Source organism: Rhyacophila brunnea, unplaced genomic scaffold (assembly GCF_057557595.1).
Source record: "Rhyacophila brunnea isolate RB1 unplaced genomic scaffold, BYU_Rbru_1.0 scaffold_22, whole genome shotgun sequence".
Lineage (NCBI taxonomy): Eukaryota > Metazoa > Arthropoda > Insecta > Trichoptera > Rhyacophilidae > Rhyacophila > Rhyacophila brunnea.
The window spans coordinates 35,869,373-35,892,647 of NW_028232882.1; the positions used below are offsets into that span (position 1 = coordinate 35,869,373).

The 23,275-nt window shown below is 36.9% G+C and overlaps 2 protein-coding genes across 9 annotated transcripts in view; one reads left to right on the top strand and one right to left on the bottom strand.

The window, feature by feature from the left end:
• The window catches only part of LOC147070500 (spermatogenesis-associated protein 20), a 202,961-nt gene extending 195,421 nt beyond the window's left edge, over positions 1–7,540 (bottom strand). For 4 of the 8 annotated variants that reach the window (XR_015070958.1, XM_085949530.1, XM_085949529.1 and 1 more), the window contains exons 1-2: positions 6,955–7,215; positions 5,184–6,857 (exon numbers count right to left, since the gene is read on the bottom strand). Coding sequence is in view for 7 of the 8 variants with exons in the window: in XM_085949530.1 (XP_085805656.1) it covers positions 5,184–6,857; positions 6,955–7,112 (1,832 nt within the window). In the remaining variant the exon portion in view is untranslated. Of the gene's footprint in view, positions 1–5,183; positions 6,858–6,954; positions 7,216–7,405 lie in introns of those variants that run through there. The other 4 variants (XM_085949533.1, XM_085949531.1, XM_085949534.1 and 1 more) reach the window with 3 other exon arrangements.
• A 622-nt stretch (positions 7,541–8,162) lies between these two features.
• RpS9 (ribosomal protein S9) lies at positions 8,163–11,726 on the top strand. Its single transcript, XM_085949953.1, has 4 exons — positions 8,163–8,208; positions 8,676–8,918; positions 9,695–9,881; positions 11,478–11,726. Exons 2-4 carry the CDS (start codon positions 8,696–8,698, stop codon positions 11,650–11,652), a joined length of 585 nt encoding a protein of 194 aa, XP_085806079.1. The 5' UTR covers positions 8,163–8,208; positions 8,676–8,695; the 3' UTR covers positions 11,653–11,726.
• The last annotated feature ends 11,549 nt before the right edge of the window (positions 11,727–23,275 follow it).

Consider the following 23,275-nt stretch of genomic DNA (forward strand, 5'->3'; position numbering starts at 1 on the left):
AAAATTCCTTGGACTGGCCGGGAAAGGAACGAGAAGTTCTGCGTAGTAGCAAAACCAGAAAACTACAGTACATCGGCCACATTATGAGGACAAAACTACAACATTCCCCAACTCGTCATCCAAGGAAAAATCAACGGTAAGCGTAGCAGAGGACGACACGCATTTAAGAACCTCCGTGATTGGTACGAATGCAGCTCCACTGAATTGTTATGGGTAGTAAGGTGACAAAGCTAAGATCGCCCTGTTGGACCGACCTCCGCTAGGGGATGGCATGATAAGAAGAAGAAATATACCTAATATTATAATATACATTATTATTGTATTACCTACGTTTCTCGGACAAGATAAAACATTCAAAATACCTAACTTATATTGCATAAAATTAATATTACACGGAATGTTGCTTTGTAAAATCGGGAGATGATTGGAGCGAAAATAAAAATGACTTATTCCGTATTGTATGCTGGCCGGCTATTTATATCAACATTATGTTATCGACTCGAAAGAAAACACGAAAACAATGAACTTGAAATAATATATTAAATGCAGCTGGGGCCAGGGAAATCTGCCAGTGGTAAAGGCACAATATTTTTAAATATTATTATTTAATATTTACCTGATCTCTTGCAACATGAGTTATAACTAGGGCCCGGAGTTATATGGTATTATAGTGCATGTTTTGTTAGGGTGTATGCACAGCTATGAGAGTTGCACAGAAATCTGTTTTGAAAGACACAGAATCCAAAAATAAAATTTTATTGTGCATATAAATGCATATTTGAGACGTTAGAGCATATTTGAGACATTATTAGTGCACATTTCATAAATAAATGCATATTTTAGAACTTTTGAATTTATAATTTTGTTTTTTTTTAATTATTTTATCGAAATATTACTAAGTTAGGAAGATAGATAGTTTAGATGAACTTGCATTTTAATGCCATCTCCGAACTGTGGATTTATCAGAAAAAGTGAAGTCAACTCGGGCACTTTTATTTAAAATTTTGCCAAATCACCTCTGTGGACGTTGAGAGGTCGTTTTCCGCATATAAACAAAATACCGACATACTTATACGGAAAAATTTAATGCCAGAGCCATATTATTGAGAAAAAAAAATATTTTTTTTCGGGCAAAAAACAGAAAATTTATTTTAGGAATAGTGAAGTGTGTCGTTTTTGTTTTTTAAGTTGTTTGGTTTATATTGCATTTATTATTCAATTATTTGTACTTTGAACTATTTTGAAAATTGTAATTGATTAACTTTATATTCATTATTTGTGTTTTTTTTTTGTTCTGCTATCGTATTATGTTGAAAAATTATTAACTAGTTATTCGATTTTTTGTCAGTAATATTGGATAAAGTGGGTATTTACAATTTTTCCCACGAAAAATGTAAATTTTTAACTGCATATTTCTTCGGTTTTAGTGAATATTTTATTGATATTAAGTGCATACGTGCATGCATATAATCATGTTTTTTGTTGCATATAAATCCGCTCCCTAGTTATAACAAATAGTGGAAGTTATTAACAGTAAGTAGTACCTAAATTATTGGGAATCACTGTATATCATAAATAATGACGACAAAAATCAATAAATCAATTATTAATTATTACACATTGCTAAGCAAGTGGAATCTTAATGGTATGGTTTAACAAACATTAGTCTTCCGCTGTATTAATGTTTAAATGAACAGCTGATTGGGTGACATTCGATCTCCATGTGTGGCTGTTTGGTATTAAGTGCACCAAAGAGTAAGGCCATGAATAAGCAATGATTGCAGTTTGCAGTATCACTTGGCCAATGTCAAAGCTATTCACGCTCATGCTATTTACATGGCCCGGCCTTCCATCTTATTTTATTATATTTTATTATATACTATTATGTACACCTACATAATCAATAATTGTCACGATAACATAAGCTTGTATTATCGGGGACCAGGCGCGCATGCAAGGGGGAGGGGTTTCCGGGTCCGGATTAAGGATATTTTTTTTAATGGAACCCCCCCCCCCCCCTAAAAGAGTTTTCTATGTGCGCGCCTGTCAGGGAGAATAACGAATACTCGTTGAAATGTTCAAGTATACCATCGGTATTTTAGTTAAGAGAACAATCCTTTATTTGACCGTGACGATGAGAGCTGTATTTTATTTTGGAAAACTCACTTTCATGTATTATTTTTTAAATTGTTGTTTATTTTTGACGAGCTTGATTCTGGTCGGAAAATCTAAAAAAAAATGCAGAGCGTTGGAGCGGAGCTCGGAGCACGAGCGCGGAGGAGTGGAGCAATGGGGTTTTACCCGGAGCAGGAACGCAGCCGGAGAACCGAAGATTTGTAGTGCTCCACTGCTCCGGATGTTTTTTTATTATTATTAAATTTTCGTCCCAATCACAATAATATCAAAAATATTATATTTGACAATTTGCAACATTAGAATTTGAAATACGGCAACACTGCCGAGTTATAAATAACCTCACTTTTTTGACAGAAGGGTAGATAACGAAAGACGATTTGCTGTTGGTAATTTCGTTTAATAGAATTAATAATCTATCTACAGAAATATTAAATGAATTACATATTTATCTATATCACAATCCTCGAAAGAATCATATTATTTCACTATATTCATAAGATGTTCGTTATAAAAAATAGCATCTAGAAACATGTATTAGAGACCAAGGTCAACTGTAATAGACCAACTTCTATGTCAAGTCTTTTACGTCACAACACTGCATGCGTTCACAATATTACGTCACGTGCTCTTTGCTTGTTGCCTTGTCATAATAGATAATCTATCTCTGATAAAATTGAGAAGTTTTAAAAGCTTTATTTTCTGTTTCTCCTCCTTCTCTTTTCTCTTCACTAGAGTCTGTATTCTATAAACTGGCGTACACGTCACAAGGAAAACATTGTGCCATCGCGTTCAAATGTGGAAGGAAACGAGATGGATGCTGAAGCAGCTGGGGAAACCGGCACGCCAGCTTATAGAAGACAGACTCTACTAATACTCTAAAATAATGATCTACGTCTGCTTCCATAAAGGTTTATGCATTTTAATAAAAATTATAACTTGAAATTCTGTTTATTTATATTATTCAATATGCTGCAGTGTGGTCACAACTCATAATACCAAACCTTGGTTCAATATAAATAAAGGTTTTAGATAGATACCTGTAAGTATTAATAAAAGAAAGGTAATATATTTTGAGAATATAATATATCTACACAGAATCTAACTGTTGTGTGTCATTACTAGAGTCCGATTTCTATAAGCTGGTATACACTTCATCACGGTTCTTTTATGAACTAGTGGAACTAAATTCCTAAATTCCCCCCGCTTCAGCATCTTAACTCTTAAGGCTATACTTCACCTGGGGCACGGTCTAAAACGATCATGAGTACACATCGCGAAGATTGTACAAACGATGCGTGCAGAAGAAAACATAATTTGTCATAAAAATTCAACATGCGTACATTTAATGTTGTGTTTATTGTTCTATTAGTAATAATAATAATATATTCATTGATATGTTTTCTTTTTCAAGTATATGGGTAACATTTTTTAATCATCTTTACACGATTTAGGAATTAATTCCCCCGACGCCATCACAAAACAAATTTACGTGTACACAGCTCGACTTTCGTTCTCCAATTGTCAGCGAGTCCGAAATTTCGTCGCACCTATCGTTGAAAATTATTTGCCGTTTCACTGAAGTATGCTCTTAACACTGCATTACGTCCGCCCCCCACCAGCTCCATCGTCAATACGACGCAATGACGTGTACGCCAGCTTAAAGAAATCGGAGTCTAGTGCCGTCAAAAGAGTATTGATATTATTTGACCAATACATAATTCGATAATGACACCAGTAAAGTTATCAATACTTTTTCTTTCAATATAACGGCCCTAGTCACTTGTATTATATTATAACTACTGAATCACAGATCACTACTAGTAATAATACATAAAAAAAATATTATATACAATTCCATGTTTCGTAATTCCGTCACCAGATGTCAATAGTACCTATACATTCCCACAATCCTTAAGGCGAATATTCAGCCTACCTTGAGGCACCTAGTGGAAAAATAAGAAGCTTGCAATTTTAAAATTATTGAAAATTCACATTTTAATTTAATGAATATTTTTTGACTTACTATTATCTAGTATGGGTTGGATTTGGCAGAGTTTAATTCAATTTTAAAAACTAACAAACACTATCTACACATTGTAGTTTTAGTTCAATGAAAACAAATAAGTATGACTGACAAAGTTTGGTGTGCAATATTAATGCTGAATCTTAAAAACCTACATTCACCCCTCGCCGCAAACAAACCTTTTGGTCACCGGTATAAATTGTTGCCAACTAATAAAAGTAAAGTATTATTTTATTGTGTGTCACAAAAATATTTTTACCATATTATTTGCCTTTACTTATTTACAAACTTAATTTATGATATCAATACATATGTATTATTAAAAATAACAAACATTTAATATGTTTAGTCTTGACTTTAATTAATATTCAATTGAAAATATTCGTTGAAACAGGTCTTGGGTGTATTATACTCATTATGGGATAAGTACTTACTAGTAAAATTTATAAATAAACATTTAAGTGTTTGTTATTTCCGATAGTGTGTCATGTCATCAAGAATTAACAGTGATGTTAATTAAATTTGTCATTAGTTTATTTACAATTCTCTTTTACATGCCTACATGATGATAACTTTGTTTTGTAAAAAAAAACAATTATTACCTACTCATTTTGATACTAGTGCATTTTCAAAATATAAGAGACAATATTTAATTAGCTATTTAACAATAATGAAGAAAAATATTATTATAGTAGTAGTATAATGCAATAATCAATAATCTAAGCACTTAGTCAAATGAATAAGAAGCGATACTTCATCATTATTTTAATTGTAAAGGACTATAGAATAATTATTTGTCATCAACCTCGATTCTAGAGTACTAATAACTTAAAAAACTTGAACGATTCCAGCAGAAATGAGATTAAAAGATTTTAAAAAGATACTTGGACCTGTAGATACTTCTCTAGCCAACTAATGTCTATTGCAGTCTACAAACAGGTGTGGTACTAAAATAGAATACGTGTCAATGTTAAAAATAATCCATTAAGCAGCCATTAATAAAAACAAATATAGTTCAACTTACATTTGTGTAACCTTCCCGTCGTCGTCACGGTAACAGGACCGCAACAAAGTACCATCGGACTCATTGTAAAGATGCTTCTTCACAAAACTCGCAGCTTTCACCGCTCTGTCGATGTACTCGGTGTCTCCAAGCGTCTGTCCGGCCTTTGAAAATCCAGCGATCATCAGCCCATTCCAGGAACACAGCATTTTTGAGTCCAAATGCGGCCTGGGGCGTTTCTGTCTCGCGTCATATAAAATCTTTTTACACTCTGTTAAGACTTCATTTAATTTAGGTACCGTTAGACCGAATTTCTCAGCTGTTTGACCTGGACTTCCCAATATAATTAATACACTCTTATTTAACAGTTCTCCGTGAGGATCTGCATCCAAGTCCACATTTCCACCTCGCTCTACGCTGAAATGGTAACGAAATATATCTGCGTAAGGGATTATCATGCCCAATTGATTGTCACTCCCTTTTACTGATTTCTTCGCTAACAATTCTTCAATTTCGTCATACTCCCAAACGCAGAAGGCTCCTTCTTTCTTCTCAGTTGCATCTGCAGTTGGAAGGGAATCAGCATCTTCGGCACCGTAAAATCCACCAGATTCGTGACTCAAATCTCTATTTACATAAGTCAGAATATCTCTAACGATATCAGCAAAGAAATCATTTTTCGTAGCAAGATAGGCGTCTGTATATGCAATGGCCAACTGAGCTTGATCATAGAGCATTTTTTCAAAATGGGGCACATGCCACCTGTCATCAACAGAATATCTAGCAAAACCATTCGATATGTGGTCGTGAATACCCCCGTACGCCATCTTCTTTAAAGTGTGCAGGCACATATCCAAACACTGTTTACCAATGTCAGAATTTTTGTCTCTCGCATAAGCGTGGAAAAGGAAATTAAAATTAGAAGCCTGAGGAAATTTTGGAGCTTCTCTAAAGCCACCGAATTCAGGCTGAAAATCTTCAATATACTGTCTGATGCACGATTTCCAAATGTTCTCACCGGGTAACACAGACTTCGGATTTATATTAGGCTTACCGACGCTTGACACTTGTTTTAACACTTCCACAATATGAGCACCGGTGGTTATAAAATCTTCGCGTTGGTTGGCCCACTTACCGGCCAAATTTGTCAGGCACGTCCTAAAACCCGGCCTGCCGTACTTGTCCTCGGGAGGGTAATACGTCCCCCCCGTCACAGGATGCAGGTCCGGAGTTAGGAACACCGACATCGGCCAACCTCCGCTACCTGACGTGGCCTGAATAAACATCATGTACACTTTGTCTATGTCAGGCCTTTCTTCGCGGTCCACTTTCACATTCACATAATACTCGTTCATAACTTTAGCCGTCTCTTCATTTTCGAAGGATTCGTGTTCCATAACGTGGCACCAATGACATGTTGAATAACCGACAGATAAGAAAATCATTTTGTCTTCTTTCTTTGCTTTCTCGAAGGCTTCTTCTCCCCAGGGATACCAATCCACGGGATTGTGGGCGTGTTGGAGCAGATAAGGCGACTGCTCCTTCGCCAGGCGGTTGGTGAATTTGGGAGGCTCGGTGGCTTCCTTGCCGTCGACCATCGATACAGAAGACATGGCTTTGCTTAATATTTCCGGAGAAATCAATAGAGAGACGCGAGTTACTTCCGGCGAGAAAGGATTCGACGAAGACCTAAATCTGAAACAAACAAAAGCAATTTCGACGTATTAAAATATTGAAAGTGACGAACACGATGGTTGTTATTAGTTGAATAATACATAAAACAATGACAAACCGGAAAAAGCGTTTCGCATCACTAAAGTCATTGTTTTTATTTGGTACGGCAATATGACAGTCCTTGGTTATGTTTTGATTCACATTCAAATTTGGTTTTAATCTACTGTCTCCGGTTGACAATCTTCTGACTAATTGTACAACTCTACCAGACTGCATAATACGGCTTCATCAGTTCTCGTTGCCGTCGATTGGCAAAATTAATAGAGAAATATTTAAAACGCGACGAACCTCTACGACGTATTTTTCCCTTATGTAATGTGACGTTTCGTTTCCATATAGAGAAAGTACATCAGTTGACGAATGAGAAGGTTGGCGCGCGGCCTTGCTGTGTTTATAATTATGTATATTTCTCTGGAGTTCAAAAAAATATATTCGGGCTATTTTTAGGTATGCAATAGAAGATAGAATGTTTTAGTATCCATATAAAGAATGAAAATATTATTACTCACTTGCACACCTAAACTATTCAAATTATTTCGTTCTGTCAAAAGTGACTTTATTTATTTAAAAATGATCATAGAAAACTGAAATAGAGTTTCAAATTTTAACTCCGCAAAACCATAAGCAAGACGGCGATTTATTTTTGGAATTTTTATTTGCATCTCTCGTTTTTAAAACAACAATTTTCTACAGACTACGTCTTAATTTTAAAAACTTTGAAATGTTTATAAATTAATAATGAATTACTTTAACTAAATTAAATACTGTGTAAAATTTACCATTTGTATGTTTGGTGATTTTACACAGATACTACTGATTATCCATATCTACCTACCTATAACCCAATTTTGTTATTTTAATAAATCGAATACAATATGAAATAAATTAAACCTCATATGTGCGTTTATACATTTTTTAGATTTTTTTATTATTATTCGTGTATTAAAATAATTTATTGTACATACCCTAATATTTATAAAAAAAATATCCGTGATACGACTAGGTATGTACCAAATCTTATTATTTATTCCCTTTGCTTACATAATATTATTAATATTTTAGTTTGCAGATTGAAATTGATCATAGCAACTGTGAAAAGCTGTACCTACAATATTTTTATTTTATTAAATTAAATAGGTAGATAACTACCTTTGTTTATGGTTTGCATATATTTTTTTCCAAAAATAACCATAGATTAATTTTATAATACTGGCAATTTTCGTAGTTTTGGATTTATGTCAAAACTCGTGGCTCCACTTCCTCTTCCTTCATTAAATTCCATCGTTGGCCGGTGGACGTCTACTCGTGTGAGGTAAATATTCTACAGATTTTATAAAAGATTTCTTCATATTTCAAATAGATAAAGTAATACTAAATATTCATATCTTTATAATCGTTGATGAATTTAAAACATTACCCGATTAATTTTTCGTGTAAGCTTTCAACGATGGTGTACATATTTATGGATTACGATGTGTACCTACCTACCATTCTTTTTCTCGTGCAGCACCATCAGTCAAAACTTATAACCTTACCACATTCTGTTTATTTAACAGAACATAATTATTGTCATTTGTATTTCAATCTCTCTCTAAAGTGAATTTTCTATAACCTTTTCGTTTTACACGTGTCATAAGTGTAATTTTTAAGTGATGCAGTTGTCTTATTGGTATTAATTCCAGGAGAAAATAATAGCATTCCCCAATTATTATCTACAATCAATTCCTGTTGGTATTTTTTTTTTTATTGTTTTACTAAAGTTTTCCCGGTTTGTTTTAGGTTAGGTCACACGCTTCAAAATGGTGAACGGCCGCGTGCCATCCGTCTTCTCGAAGACGTACGTTACTCCACGTCGTCCATACGAGAAGACCCGTCTCGATCAGGAGTTAAAAATCATCGGAGAGTTTGGTCTCCGCAACAAACGTGAGGTGTGGAGGGTCAAGTACACACTCGCCAAGATCCGAAAGGCTGCCCGAGAGCTTCTTACTCTCGATGAGAAGGAACCCAAGAGATTGTTCGAAGGTTGGTAAAGTGATTTTCCCCCAAATTATACCATAATTTTTGAGTTACAATAGGTTTTGGTTTCAAAAGACCTCATAATCGCTTGAGAACATAGGAACACCATCGTGGCATGATTTCATAATGGTCTTATCCGTTCCACTACAGTGCTAGAAATCTGCATATTAAGACGTGCCTCATTTTCAATAGACCTATACCCCGTGCTTGACTAGACATTTTAAGTGGGCTTTGTGAACATGGTGTATCACACCATTTGTATATTTTTAGTTGCGGAAACAGTTAGATGCCACTACAGCATTATTAGGTTTACTGTTTTTCCGTAGAACCTTCTTGTTTTGACACATTTCCATACACCAAAAGTTATTCCCTATTAGATTTGATTTGCATTATTATGACTTGTCTGCTGATGTACCAACATCACGGAATAACGCCACCTCATCGCAATGGCCCGAGCAAGGTGAATGTTCGCGCATTTTGATCTGTGTTTAAATTATAAATGCACGTCACATCTTATCAGTGGGCACCACATGCACTAACATTCACCTGACTTGGGCTATTGTGAACAGCTAGCATAAGTAAACACCTATGTGGCTCACCTAGTTTCTAAGTGATTATTTTTTTACTGCTACTAACTACTATTCAACGTGATGAAATAAAATATTCTGGTACCTCTTGACTGACGAGCTCTGCTGATTACACAAAAACTGACGTTTATCTCAAATTTCCTGTTCATAAAGGTAATTTAAGCAAATTACTATAGCCTGTTTAATTTATTCCAGGTAATGCACTCCTCCGTCGTCTTGTGCGCATCGGTGTGCTCGATGAGACCCGCATGAAGCTTGATTACGTGCTCGGTCTGAAGATTGAGGATTTCTTAGAAAGGAGACTGCAGACACAGGTCTTCAAGCTTGGACTCGCCAAGTCCATCCATCATGCCCGTGTCTTGATCAGACAGAGACATATCCGGTAATTATAAATCTAAACATTTTGCTGTTGCTTTATCCCATATTTCCATTTGGTATTCTGATGATTTTTAGTGTGAGGCCTCAGTGCCAGCGTTCGGCGCAGCGTTGAGCGTTTTGCACAACTCATACGTTTAACCGTATAAATGTATAACCAAAAAAGACATTTCCAATGAACATTTTCACACAGTTATACGCAAAACGCTGCCACTCAGGACGTACACTTAGTCTCCACATATGGGCTAAAGCATTTTTTCAGATCATAGGTACTACTTGACAGTCCTATTCTAGCAGTAATTACTACACCAATTTTAGCACTTGCTTAATGCGCATATCATCAAAATTATCTATTGTGGGCGCTAAATTTTCTGGTATACACTGCTGGAATAGGGTTACCGGTATAAAGTTATTCAGGAACAAACGACATCCCCAAAAGGCCTCATCTAATGCAGAAGACACTTGGGACCCTAGTACTATGGGTTCAGATTCGGCCTCTGCTGAGAGTTGCAATACTATGCGATTCCTCTTAACATATTTGAATTCTGTGACCTGTTTGGCACATGTCAGTACAATTATAATTTCTAATGAAGCTGCAGAGTTCCCTCGATTTTGCATATCAGAATATTAATTTGGAAAGATTCATGTGGCAAGCCTTATTTTCTGGGCAAGGGGCATTTCAATTCATTGAAACTGTACTCTAATCTTTAAGGCAAGATAAATCGTCCTTGATTAATCACAGGAGGAATTTTTTCAATAGTTTCTCCTGTTTCAAACAATGGATACAATACCGACACTGATTAAATTCCCATATTTTTATTACGTATAACCAATTTTATGTGCTACTATAATCATGTTTTTATTAATAGGATGCTGAATGACTGAAAGGTTTTGCAATCTTTGACGAGACCTGTCTTTCATTGGAATGGAAATTGCCACTAGTTGAACAAGCATTTCGTACGGACCACTTGTTTGTCGTTTTAACGGCATTCAACGTCTTGAAATTGAATCATTTTATTATGATGTTCAGTGGCAAGGTACACTAATATTGACTATATTGTAGAATAGAGAGCTACTTTTAAATACAAGACATGCCAGTAATGTAAATGCTGCATTAAACAATTTTCCAAACAGTGCTATTATTGCTCTTTCATTTTTATCATTTGTCTTCATTAATTTTATGATGTTTTGGGCAAGTCTACAGCATTTTAACATTATGTAGTAATGTTGCAAATAACGTTTCCCTACCAACGCAGGTTTTAGTCGCATAACGCGATCAACCATCTGATTAACAGACTTATGTTTTACGGCTCATGCTCTAATTTTCTTAGAGGCATATACACATCAGATTGCTGCAATATTATTATTTTAGTATTTGCCGACTTGGTAAATTTAAGTACTTTTACTCTATAGTAGAGTGAACGCAATACTATGAATTAGTTTTTTATAATACATTTTCTATAAGAATGTACGGTAGTAATTTTACCTTAACACCATGAGGTATTTCACATTCCAATAACATGCCGAAATGGTTTACTTTAGTATGATGTGCCTTTTATAAAATTTATGCCAGTATTCTAATTTACACTCATTTCTGATTCAGTGTCCGCAAGCAAGTGGTGAACATCCCATCATTCCTGGTGCGTCTTGACTCACAGAAGCACATCGACTTCAGCCTTAAGTCTCCGTTCGGAGGCGGACGCCCTGGTCGCGTGAAGAGGAAGAACATGAAGAAGAGTGCTGGCGGTGCAGCAGCTGCTGATGAGGAGGAGGATTGAACACGGAACCCTAACTCTTAAGATTTATTTTGTATTTGATGATTCAGATTGATAAATAAATATCTTGAGACTTAGCCCTTTGTTATTATTTTTGTCATCCCTTTGAATAATTTTCTTGCATTAATTATACGATCGACCCACGAACATTTAAAGTTTTTCAAGGATATTTGTCGGAACATGAATTCAGTGATCAAACTTAAAGAATTAATGAAGAAAAAGCCGGGTGTAAAAGTTGGTGCTGTTGCCTGCAAAATGTTGATTTTACAAAAGGGTAGCTCTTTGAATTGCCCACATTAATTTTTTTGCGGTCTTAAAAAACATTTTAAATTAAACAATATACCTAACTAATTATCAATTACGCCACTGAGGCTTGTAATACAATATTAAATGAGCAATGCTGAGAGTATTCAGGCCCATTAGGTATTTCAGTTCCCTGGATGAAACTGATATGGTATTATTTGGTCATGTTTTGACCAAAGTAACTGCTTTGTTCACAAATTATTACCATACCTAGCATTTCAAATGAAAGTAGGTATCGAGTTATTATGAAATAATAGACTATAATAGTGACCAGGAAAGCAGTTTTCAGGTTATAGCCAAATAAAAGTGTACCTACCTGTACTAGTTTACCAGGCATTCTGAAAACAAAAAAAATTAAATATGTACAGACCAATGACATTATTAATGAACAACGCACTCATTACAGTAGCTTGCAAGTAAATTCACGCATAGCCGCAAGTAGATGTCACGCAATTTCCATTATGCGATACCTATCATGCATCGGGAATTTATAGCAATATCACCTTTATTGTAATGGCGTTAGAACAGTGTTTCTAGTGTCATGTTCATTTGAGCGAACCATTCGGCAGACCGACAAAAAGCATTGGGAATTTATAGCAATATCACCTTTATTGTAATGGCGTTAGAGCAGATTATGCCATTCGGCACACCCGACGAAAAAGTGAGTCATTTTTTTTCCAGATGCATCGTCCATATTAATGTCATTGGTACAGATCAACAAACTTATCTAAAGAATGGGATGGGGAAGCCATTGTCGAAAACTACCCAATCAAGACTCGTAAAATAATGAAAAATCCGACATTCGAATGAAATTTTCAAAACGGCGTCCTATCTATGGTAGTTCCATTTTTGGCCATTCTACAGATGAGATGAGGCGTCTAATTCCAAAAAGCGATAAGTCCCCATTTGGTCAAAATCGAGAAAAAAATTACGCAAGTATTTGTATAATTTTACAGAATATGTATTGATCTATAAATTCCAAAACGCGACATAACCCTTACCCTACGAAAAAAAATATTTTAAGTCTCGATTTATTACAAAAAGCGCCAAGTCCGTGTTTAATATTTAAAGCTTGGTTGATTTCACGCGTGTTTAATTCAACCAATAAGGGAACGTTCATTATTCGAATTTGACTTTGAAGTCCTTAAGATAGGGTTTGCTCTTTCTTCTTCGCGTGAGGTTATATTCTACTAATTTATTTTCCTTTTTCTTGTCGTTGGTCATTCCTCCCTTTTTATTTACTGGTCATACCCGCGCGTCTATTTTTTTATGTAGGGAGTTTGGGACCCTTTTGTCTTCATTATGATATGGCTTTCTTATTGTTTACATGTTGCGTCTGACAGTTCATTATAACTATCAAAAATTTATCTTGAACGGACGTTAAGTGATCAGTGATTGTGGCGCAACATCTGAATGACCGTGAGGAGGATATTATAAAAGCAATGGACCCCAGACGGCGAAGCAGAACTGCTACAGGAGGAAAAGTTCAACGTACGAGCGTCGATTAAGATGCTGATGTTTGAGGTATCCTCGTTACGTACCTTATTTCAGCAGGGGGACCGGCAAGGAGTGGGACAACGCCAGGTTTAGGTCTAAATGACAAGTTGCGTCGGTGCGACCACTCGTCATCAGCTAACCCAGAATACGATGTTTTCCCAACGGGACAGCTTCTGGAAGGGTATACAAGGGTTAGTGGATTGGGCAACCAATCCTCAAAACATCACAACAGCGATGGGCCTGTACCAAAAAATCGAAGAGGGTTTTGGGGACAACGCATAATAAAATTTGCGAGAACATGACTCAGATCCTTACCGGAAGGATACCTTCACTCGGGAGGCACTATCAAGGATTCCTCCGAGCTCAGAGTCTCGGAAGGCCCTCCAACTCACATTATGGCCGGGGTACTCCCAAGGGGGGACGTCCTGCGGGAAGGGAGTTCTCCATCGGAGGTACGGGCTCCACCAGCCAACCCACCATCTAAGCCAGGCGTACTTCCAGGTACCCATGGCTTCTCGACATCGTCGATTCGTTCGACTAGCCTACCAAGGGGAGCTCCTACAATTCATGTGTCTCCCGTTCGTGCTGTCAGCCGCTCCGATTATGTTTGCATCCCTGACCAATTGGGTCGCCGAACGCCTACGAAAGAATGGCTGAGAATATTCACTTACCAGACGACTTCTTAGTAGCCAACCAATCCGAGAAACAATCTCGGTTCAGGTGGAATACATGATAACCTTCCTACAGTCTTTAGGGTGGTTAATAAATATTAAAAGATCCTGTCTGAACCCAAGCCAATGAGGGTTCCTGGACATCACGTGGGACACACACAACAAGCGGAGGTTTCTGTCGCCGGAGAAGTGTGTAGCACTCCGTCACCATCTCGCTAGCCTACTATTGGTTTGTGACACAGACCAATTCAAATAACTTCAATAATTAGCGGGAAACGAGCATTACATGTACACATGCTTACTACTGCGATTGCGTTTGGTTTAGAATCAAACTTTCTGTTGGGATGTTATTATATTCAGCTATATATCTTATTAATAGTGATTTTACATGGCACTTATACACCGTAATGCTTTATTTCACGTTTTTGTTATGTTCCATATCCACAAAATGCACAATGTTTTTCGTTTTTGTGGATATGGAACAAATTATGGATATGGAACAAACCAAGATAATATTTTTTCCTATTTTTGTATTACAACGTGCGTAATATTTCATTGTTACTGTGTTTTCATCAATAATAATAAATACATTATAGGTCATTATATTTATTATTTAATGCGATAAGAAAAATTATTACAATAAAACATTAAAATAATCTTGGTAGGTAAGTAATTATTGAAAAAAGACATAATAGAAATTTCTAATAATAATACAATATCATCGAAAAAAATAAGAATTATAAAGGGAAATAAGGCAATTGAACGAAGTATACAAAGGTTTTTAGAAAAAAAAATCTCATTAATTATTGCTTACAGTGCAAATAATGCTTTGAAAATATCCTTATCATTTTGTGACTTAATGTTAACGATTTTCTTGTTTCCTGTTGGAACATACTTTTTTAAAATAGGAATTTGAGGTAAAATATTGCAATTACTATTTTGTATACGAAGGGGTAATTATATTACGACGAATCAAATTAATTTCAATGAAGTGATCATTGAAATCCTTTCGCCATTTCACATTGGACAGAAGAGATCGTTTTTCGTATTGTAAATGCTTTAATTTTGTGATTTGAATATTGGTTAAATCATAAGAGGCTGCAATGACTTGGTAGTCGAAAAAATCAGCCTCCAACATTAGCTGTAAAACTTAAAAAAACATTTTTTTCCTATGAAATTTTCAATATATCAAAGTACCTACCGAATCAATGAAAATGGAGAATAAACCTCCCAATTTCTTAGGAAACGTTCAATTACGCTATGAGCAGTATCTAACTTTTGTAATGTTCCATGCCCAGGTTCAGAAAACTTTTGTTCAATTACGTTTTTACGGAATTTTTATTTTGAGGTACCTACCTACACATTTATCCGATCACAAAATTATATACTTAAGGCGAAGTCTTCACTGAGCCTTTTTTAAAGAGGCACCTAGCGGAAAAATACGAAGCTTGCAATTTGAGACATTTTTTTGATAATTTGCAATTTCAACTGTATTAATGAATAAATGTGTATCTGAAAACATTAAAAATAAAAATATTTTTTATTTTAAGTCAAAGACAAACTTACAATTGTAAAAAATGTAATGAAATGTGAATTTGTTCTATCGATCCGCACCCTATTATTACATATATTTTATGGTCATATTTATTATTAAAATTTAGTTTATTAAGTTTTCTAAGCATCACCTAAGCGATTTTTGACAAATTCATAGTTTTAATATTTTTTATATCTATTTAAAAAAACATCGATTTTTATAAAAAATATAAATGTGTATAACTTGAAATCCTTTTTATTTATATTAATATTAATATTTTATTTATATTTATAAAAATAATTGATTTGATATAAATAAAAAGGATTTCAAGTTATACACATTTATATTTTTTATAAAAATCGATGTTTTTTTAAATAGATATAAAAAATATTAAAACTATGAATTTGTCAAAAATCGCTTAGGTGATGCTTAGAAAACCTAATAAACTAAATTTTAATAATAAATATGACCATAAAATATTTAATATAATAGGGTGCGGACCGATAGAACAAATTCACATTTTATTACATTTTTTACAATTGTAAGTTTGTCTTTGACTTAAAATAAAAAATATTTTTATTTTTAATGTTTTCAGATACATATTTATTCATTAATACAGTTGAAATTGTAAATTATCAAAAAAATGTCTCAAATTGCAAGCTTCGTATTTTTCCGCTATGTGCCTCTTTAAAAAAGGCTCAGTGAAGAATTCGCCTTAATTTATGGTTGGAATGTCACGAATGATCTGTGTCAGTATTTTGATCAATGCACTTCCCAAAACATTTCCAGGTCTGCCATTTAGGAATTCGTGCCAAATACAATAATTGTATACAGTTTTATTTATATTGCAATAAGCTGTAAAATTAAAGATATTCAAAAAAAATTTGATACGTTTGCCTTTGGAAGAGAAAAAAACATTTTATAAATCAAATGTTATCAGAAATTCTAAGGGAGATAGAGATAAATCCATTATTTACTTACTTTAAAACTTATATTTATAATAATACAATACGAATCACAAACAAATTAAAGCCAGTCAAACGTTATGCATGACGTAACTAAATGTAACTATGACTAAATAAACTGACTATTTTGCGTATTGTTTTGTTCTTTGTCCACATTCTTCCAGATAAAATGCGCAATGCCATTGGTCGAAAAGGATATGGAACAAACCAATACAACTTATAATATAGCGTAGCGAATTATTAGTATTGGTTTGTTCTATATCCGGATATGGAACAAGCCAATCCAATCTTTTGTATTATTTTTATGGATTTGGAACAAAAATATACTTACAACTAGTTTATTTCAATATTTTTTGGTCTTTTTTCACTGGATATGTAACATAATGATACACCCCTGTTACAGGCGGGCTTCTCCCGGTGTAAAATAATCATTTAGTAGCTCAAGTCGAAACGTAACCCTGACCTCTAGAAACGGCTTCATAAAACATCTAATCTGATTCCTTGCTCAACCACGTAAGTATTTTTTATTTATAAGTAAGGGCCTTCGTCCGGTGTGTGAAAATGACATATTGGGCGGAGGTGTAATTAAGATAAATTTAATTTAATTTAAAAAGTATAAATGATGATGGATGAAAGCGATAATTTTAAGACTAAATATAAGTATTTAAATATAATAAATTTTGCCGCGCTTGTCGGCAACGTCCAAATTTCGACGCGCCTGCGCCAGGGTCAGGCTCGTGATTCGCCGAATCAAAGATCACGCGATAAAATTTGGCCAATCACGAGAGTCCTTTTTGCTGGAATGGCGTGGGTACGCGAAGTTTGAAAAAGAAAAAAGTAATTAGTAAGCGTCCCCTTTCCGATAGGTACGGACCTGACGACTACCACTGTAAAAATCCCAAATATAATTTGTAAAACTAAAAATTAAGAAAATATAAGAAGACCACGTTACGAGCACGAAAGACCGTGTTTTATTTATACTCCAACCGTTTGAATTTCTTTTTTTTTTGTGAATCCGGGGTTCGATGGACACCTGAGCTAGCCGCTGGAACCCCGGGGATCTCAATGGCGCCCTTGGCAACGTGAAGCTCGAAGAATCGCATGGATTCTTCCGAACCCGCGAAATAAAATTTACGCCCGCGAACGCTAAATAAAAGTTTATGATCCAGGAGCCGGAACAACCAAGAAATGGTTAACTAAAAAGTGGACTCCGACGTAACCCTTATCGAAGAAGAAGTGCTGTCTCCAACATCAAACCGGGAGAGCCCTCTGGTGTTCGAAGACAGTCCACATACGGAGCTGACCGCGCCTAGCGTCGTGCTGGAGACCGTAGCACCGGCGCGTCTCCAGTACGACGAATGGCTGCACAAATCCCACCTATGGAGACCAGACGCATCATTGACGGTATCCAGCGAGGAGGGCTCGTAGAGGCCACGGCCCACTCACGACGAAAAACGGCGAGCAAAATGCCGATTTTCCTAGGGTATCACTAACATGTCGTGTACCCTAGTCGACCACGGGATGTTCGGTGAGGAGAGAAAAAGGAAACGCGAGGCTAGGGAGCCTCACAAGAGGGCTGAGAAGGCGCGCAAGCTGAGATGAATCGAAGAAGCTGTACGGGCGCAGGCTCGACCACGAGGAGATGAAGCAGGACCAGTCGCCAACCCTCTAGTCAAGGGTGAACGCCGAGTTGCTGTTGGAAGTTTCAGTGTAAACAGTGTAGTTAAAAGTGAAGATAATAATCGTAAATATCCGGAAATTCTTCTAATTACGGATAAAAAGTTAATTAAGGACCCACTTTCTGAGCCCTATAATCCTAAGTTCGTTAGTAAGAAAAATGTACATTCTAGTTCTAAAAATAACGCTTCGCAAAGTGACGCCAATTCTTTCCGTTCAAATAAAGTAAATATGAATGAATTCGAAAACATTAACATTGAAAATCGCAAACAATTTTATAAACGGGAAAGAGGATATTCTACAGTAGCGCGAAACCTGTTTCAAAGTTACGCCGTGTTAATAATTATTTGAATCCAAAGAGAAACGAAGTAAATAGTATACGACCGTCACTATTATTTCTTTACAAATTACCAATCGTAAATTTAACACAGCGAAAACGGAACGGGAATAATAAGGCATCACTCGACGAAAGTTGTTATGTTAAATTTTAATAAGTTAAAATTAGGTATAAGAGGATGAAAGTAGAGATTGTATGCCTGTGATAAAAAAAAAAAAAAAGATGAGTCAATAAGCCGTAAATTTCTCAACGGGGTTTCAATAATAATAACAAAACGTGAGAGGCACCGCAAATCGGCGCGGCGCGCCTTGGAATAGGATGTCGGGCGCGTAAAACGAAACAACAATTTTTTTTTAGATAAAATGGGTTTCACTAAAAATAAAGTTAATTACACAGTTTTAAGTGTACTGATTCAGAAATAAATATAATGAGAGGGTGGAATATTTCAATTTTTAATATCAATGTGATTTATACAGTCAATACAATGTTGCAAAATAATTATGGGTATTAGGGTAAAATATTAAAAGTGATAGTAAGTACCATAAGTACAATGGGAAGATTTTATATAAAATTAGTAGCTATTTAATGTATGGGGTAGTAGTAATTAATAAAGTAAATTCGAATAAATTTAAAGTACAGGAAGTCTAATGAACGAATAAATTACTAAAGAAAGAAAAAGAATAAATACAGATGAAGACAATTTGGAAGCACAAAGGGAGCCACCTCTCGAAGTAAGCGCATCCAAAGGCAGCGTAGCCGAAAATTCATGATACCAAAGCTTGATGGAGTGGAGAGTGCGCACTCTCCTTTCTCGCGCAGGTTCATGGAGAGACTAGGGACGTGACGCCTGAAAGATATCGTGAAACAACAAGAGGTACCTCCGAAGTGTAACCATTATAAAAAAAAAAGAAAGGGAAAAGGATACTTATTGTGAAAATCCATCCTAGTACCTGTGGGAAAGCCGTGCCGCCGTCAACGAGCCTGGCCGTTGTACCGCTATACGATGCCTTGCCCGCAGTAATAGGAACAGATGGAGACACAGTACCTGTCCATCTATGAGGTGATACTCCAGAGACCAGCAGATCAGTGGAAAACTTTCCACAGAAAGATATCCGCTGCTCGGAACGAGCCTGGCTCAATAGTAACGCCACTACCACGCCCTGGTTGCAAAGGCAGACGACGCCAAACGAGGTACGCTCCTATTGCACCAGAAGAAGAAAAACATAACACGAAATAATAATTCCGAACGAGGGCCAAACGTCTACAAATGTAGCCTCTCGGAATACAAAAAAACTGGACAGCCCAAGAGTCAAAGACTGCAGCTCCACGACCCCTTCGCTGACTAGTATAAAAGAACGAGAAGAATAACAAAACCATTACGAAAACAAAATAAACGCACGACATTACAGGAGAAAAATAAAATAATAATAAATTATGACAAATGATAATAAGAAAGGAAAATAAATCAAACTCTGACTTATTCAGGAGCATTGCTTTGAGCAGGAAAATAGTAATTAAAATAAATATCGAAACAATACGTAAAGTTAGTTGTTTTTTTTTTGTTAGAATAGTTAGATTGTAGTTGAATTTTTTTTATAAACTGTTATCATGCCATGTACTTAACGGATGAACAAGGAATTGGATGGGTGGCCGATGAGATCAGGGCGTACCTTTCGACTTTAATCCAGATGGGGCGAATTGATACACCCCTGTTACAGGCGGGCTTCTCCCGGTGTAAAATAATCATTTAGTAGCTCAAGTCGAAACGTAACCCTGACCTCTAGAAACGGCTTCATAAAACATCTAATCTGATTCCTTGCTCAACCACGTAAGTATTTTTTATTTATAAGTAAGGGCCTTCGTCCGGTGTGTGAAAATGACATATTGGGCGGAGGTGTAATTAAGATAAATTTAATTTAATTTAAAAAGTATAAATGATGATGGATGAAAGCGATAATTTTAAGACTAAATATAAGTATTTAAATATAATAAATTTTGCCGCGCTTGTCGGCAACGTCCAAATTTCGACGCGCCTGCGCCAGGGTCAGGCTCGTGATTCGCCGAATCAAAGATCACGCGATAAAATTTGGCCAATCACGAGAGTCCTTTTTGCTGGAATGGCGTGGGTACGCGAAGTTTGAAAAAGAAAAAAGTAATTAGTAAGCGTCCCCTTTCCGATAGGTACGGACCTGACGACTACCACTGTAAAAATCCCAAATATAATTTGTAAAACTAAAAATTAAGAAAATATAAGAAGACCACGTTACGAGCACGAAAGACCGTGTTTTATTTATACTCCAACCGTTTGAATTTCTTTTTTTTTGTGAATCCGGGGTTCGATGGACACCTGAGCTAGCCGCTGGAACCCCGGGGATCTCAATAACAATACTCAATGATCGTTTTACGTAAAAAAGTTTTTTTCGATAAAAGTGGTCTGTGTCACAAACCAATACTAAGCTAGCGAATGCAGGTACAAAAAGGCGGTTGGTCCCTCAGACAGGCACATATCCAATCCCTTCTAGGGCGACTCAACTTCACATCCTACCTCCACGAGGAAGGTTGTATTGCCGATGGCTACAGTGCTCCAGTCATCAATATGGCCGAGGTCCCATCCTCGCCAATTGATGACAATCCCACCACAGGCCCAACAGGGCATCATGTGGTGGCCCTAGGCGATAGGATCCTCAGATTTGACACAACGCAGGTACAAAAAGGCAGTTGGTCCCTCAGGCAGGCACATGTTCAATCCCTTCTGGGGCTACTTAACTTCGTATCCTACCTCCACGAGGAAGGTTGCATTGCCGACGGCTACAAAGCTCCAGTCAGCAATATTGTCGAGGTCCCATTCTCGCCAATAGGCGACAATCCCACCAAAGGCCTAACATGACATCATGTGGTGGCTCCAGGTGATAGGCTCCTCAGAGTTGACACACAGAACGACATTCAATCACTTCCTGACGACAGACGCAGCCGACACAGGCTAGGAAGCCCAACTGAATGAACACCACCTATCAGGTACGTGGGAACAAGACCAGTTAACATGGCATGGCATTCCAACAGGAAGGAAATGTTTGCAATTCAATCTCGGGTACAATCAATCATAGGATCAGATCTGCTTCTGCAGACACACAACAACGAGGGCGGCACAAAATCTGTCACCCTCCTAAACCTATGCCGACAGATACTAGTATTTACCAGTCAAGCCAACATCACGTTTACTGCACAATACTTCGGCAGAAATTACAACTGTGTGGCAGTTCATCTCTCCCGCATACAACTCATTCCCGAGTGGCACCTCATCAACACCGCAACCACCCCCCTGTTTCAAAAATGGGGTGTTCCCGAGGTGGATTTATTCGCAAGCGAAACAGCACATGTCGTTGCAACGTATGTGTCACGAGACGTTACAGACAGTGGCGCGCTGTTTCACGACGCCTTCAGCTGAGTATAGGACTTGCGTGGATATTTCCCCCACCAAACTTACTTTCACGAGTCCTAGCGCACCTGAACTCAGCAAAAGGGAAGTACTTACTAGTGGCATCGGGCTGGAAACAATGCTTTTGGGAAGTGGACTTACGAAAAGGGGCGATAGTACCTCCTTATACAATGCCTCACCTACATACGACACTAGTAGGTATGGAGACCAACCGTCCACCTCCAAGGACCCAGGACCTGTCCCTTTAACTATGGATAATTTCGGGTGGGGTGAAATAACATCAAATTGAATGGTGGAAGAAAGGGTACTTCCAGATGGCGGCCTTCTACTCTAACAACTTACAAACCAGCTTGGAACAAATGGAAGACAATGACATGGTGTAACATGAACCTAATGGATCATAACAGCCCTCAACCAATTCAAGTGGCCAGATACCTAGGCTACTTGCACAACATGGAGGGTTTGTCGTACAACACCATCCTGGTGCATAAGTCAGCCATAGCCACATTTTGCAAACAGATTATCATTGTAGATATCAGCTCAACGTGGTAGTACAACACAATATGTTACAAGCAATTTCGGTACACAAAACGAAACCCGTCAAACCACTGGTTTGGGATCCAGGACGAGTGGTAGATCTTCTTAGGAAAACAACACCGGTGGAGTACAACCTATTCGAAACGTCTCGTAGGACAGCTACCTACTCGGCTGCTTCTCGCATCGGGATGAAGGGATCATGACCTCACACTACTCAGTAATAGTAGACAATGGATTAGTGGATAAAGGTGACCACTTAATTGTATGGCCAATGTTTGGCGCAAAGACAGATACCGCCAAGCTTCGTCAATCGGAATGGAAGCTAAGCGCTTCCACGTGTCAAAACATCGACCCAGTATTCTGGTTACGGAAACTCGTCTGCATGTCAAACCCAAGGAGAGAGGAATGATATTTCGGAATTATTTATATCTTCCAGAGAACCACCAAAACCAGCCACCTCCTCAGTTGTAGGGAATTGGATAAGGTCAGTACTGTTCGAAGCAGGTGTACAAGAACCACCAGGCAGTATTCGCTCAGTGGTGGCTTCCTTAAACTGTAAATATACCCAATAGATGATATCTTAAAGAGAGGTAACTGGCGTAGTGAGTCGACATTTCACGACAACTACCAGAGAACGATGGACACACCACCATCAGAAGGGGAAAAGAA

Excerpts from the sequence above, each read along its gene's own strand:
- RpS9 (XM_085949953.1), top strand. The coding sequence starts at position 8,696 with ATGGTGAACGGCCGCGTGCCATCCGTCTTCTCGAAGACGTACGTTACT. Across the intron at positions 8,919-9,694 it reads ACCCAAGAGATTGTTCGAAG|GTAATGCACTCCTCCGTCGT; the intron begins GTTGGTAAAGTG and ends AATTTATTCCAG. Across the intron at positions 9,882-11,477 it reads ATCAGACAGAGACATATCCG|TGTCCGCAAGCAAGTGGTGA; the intron begins GTAATTATAAAT and ends TTTCTGATTCAG.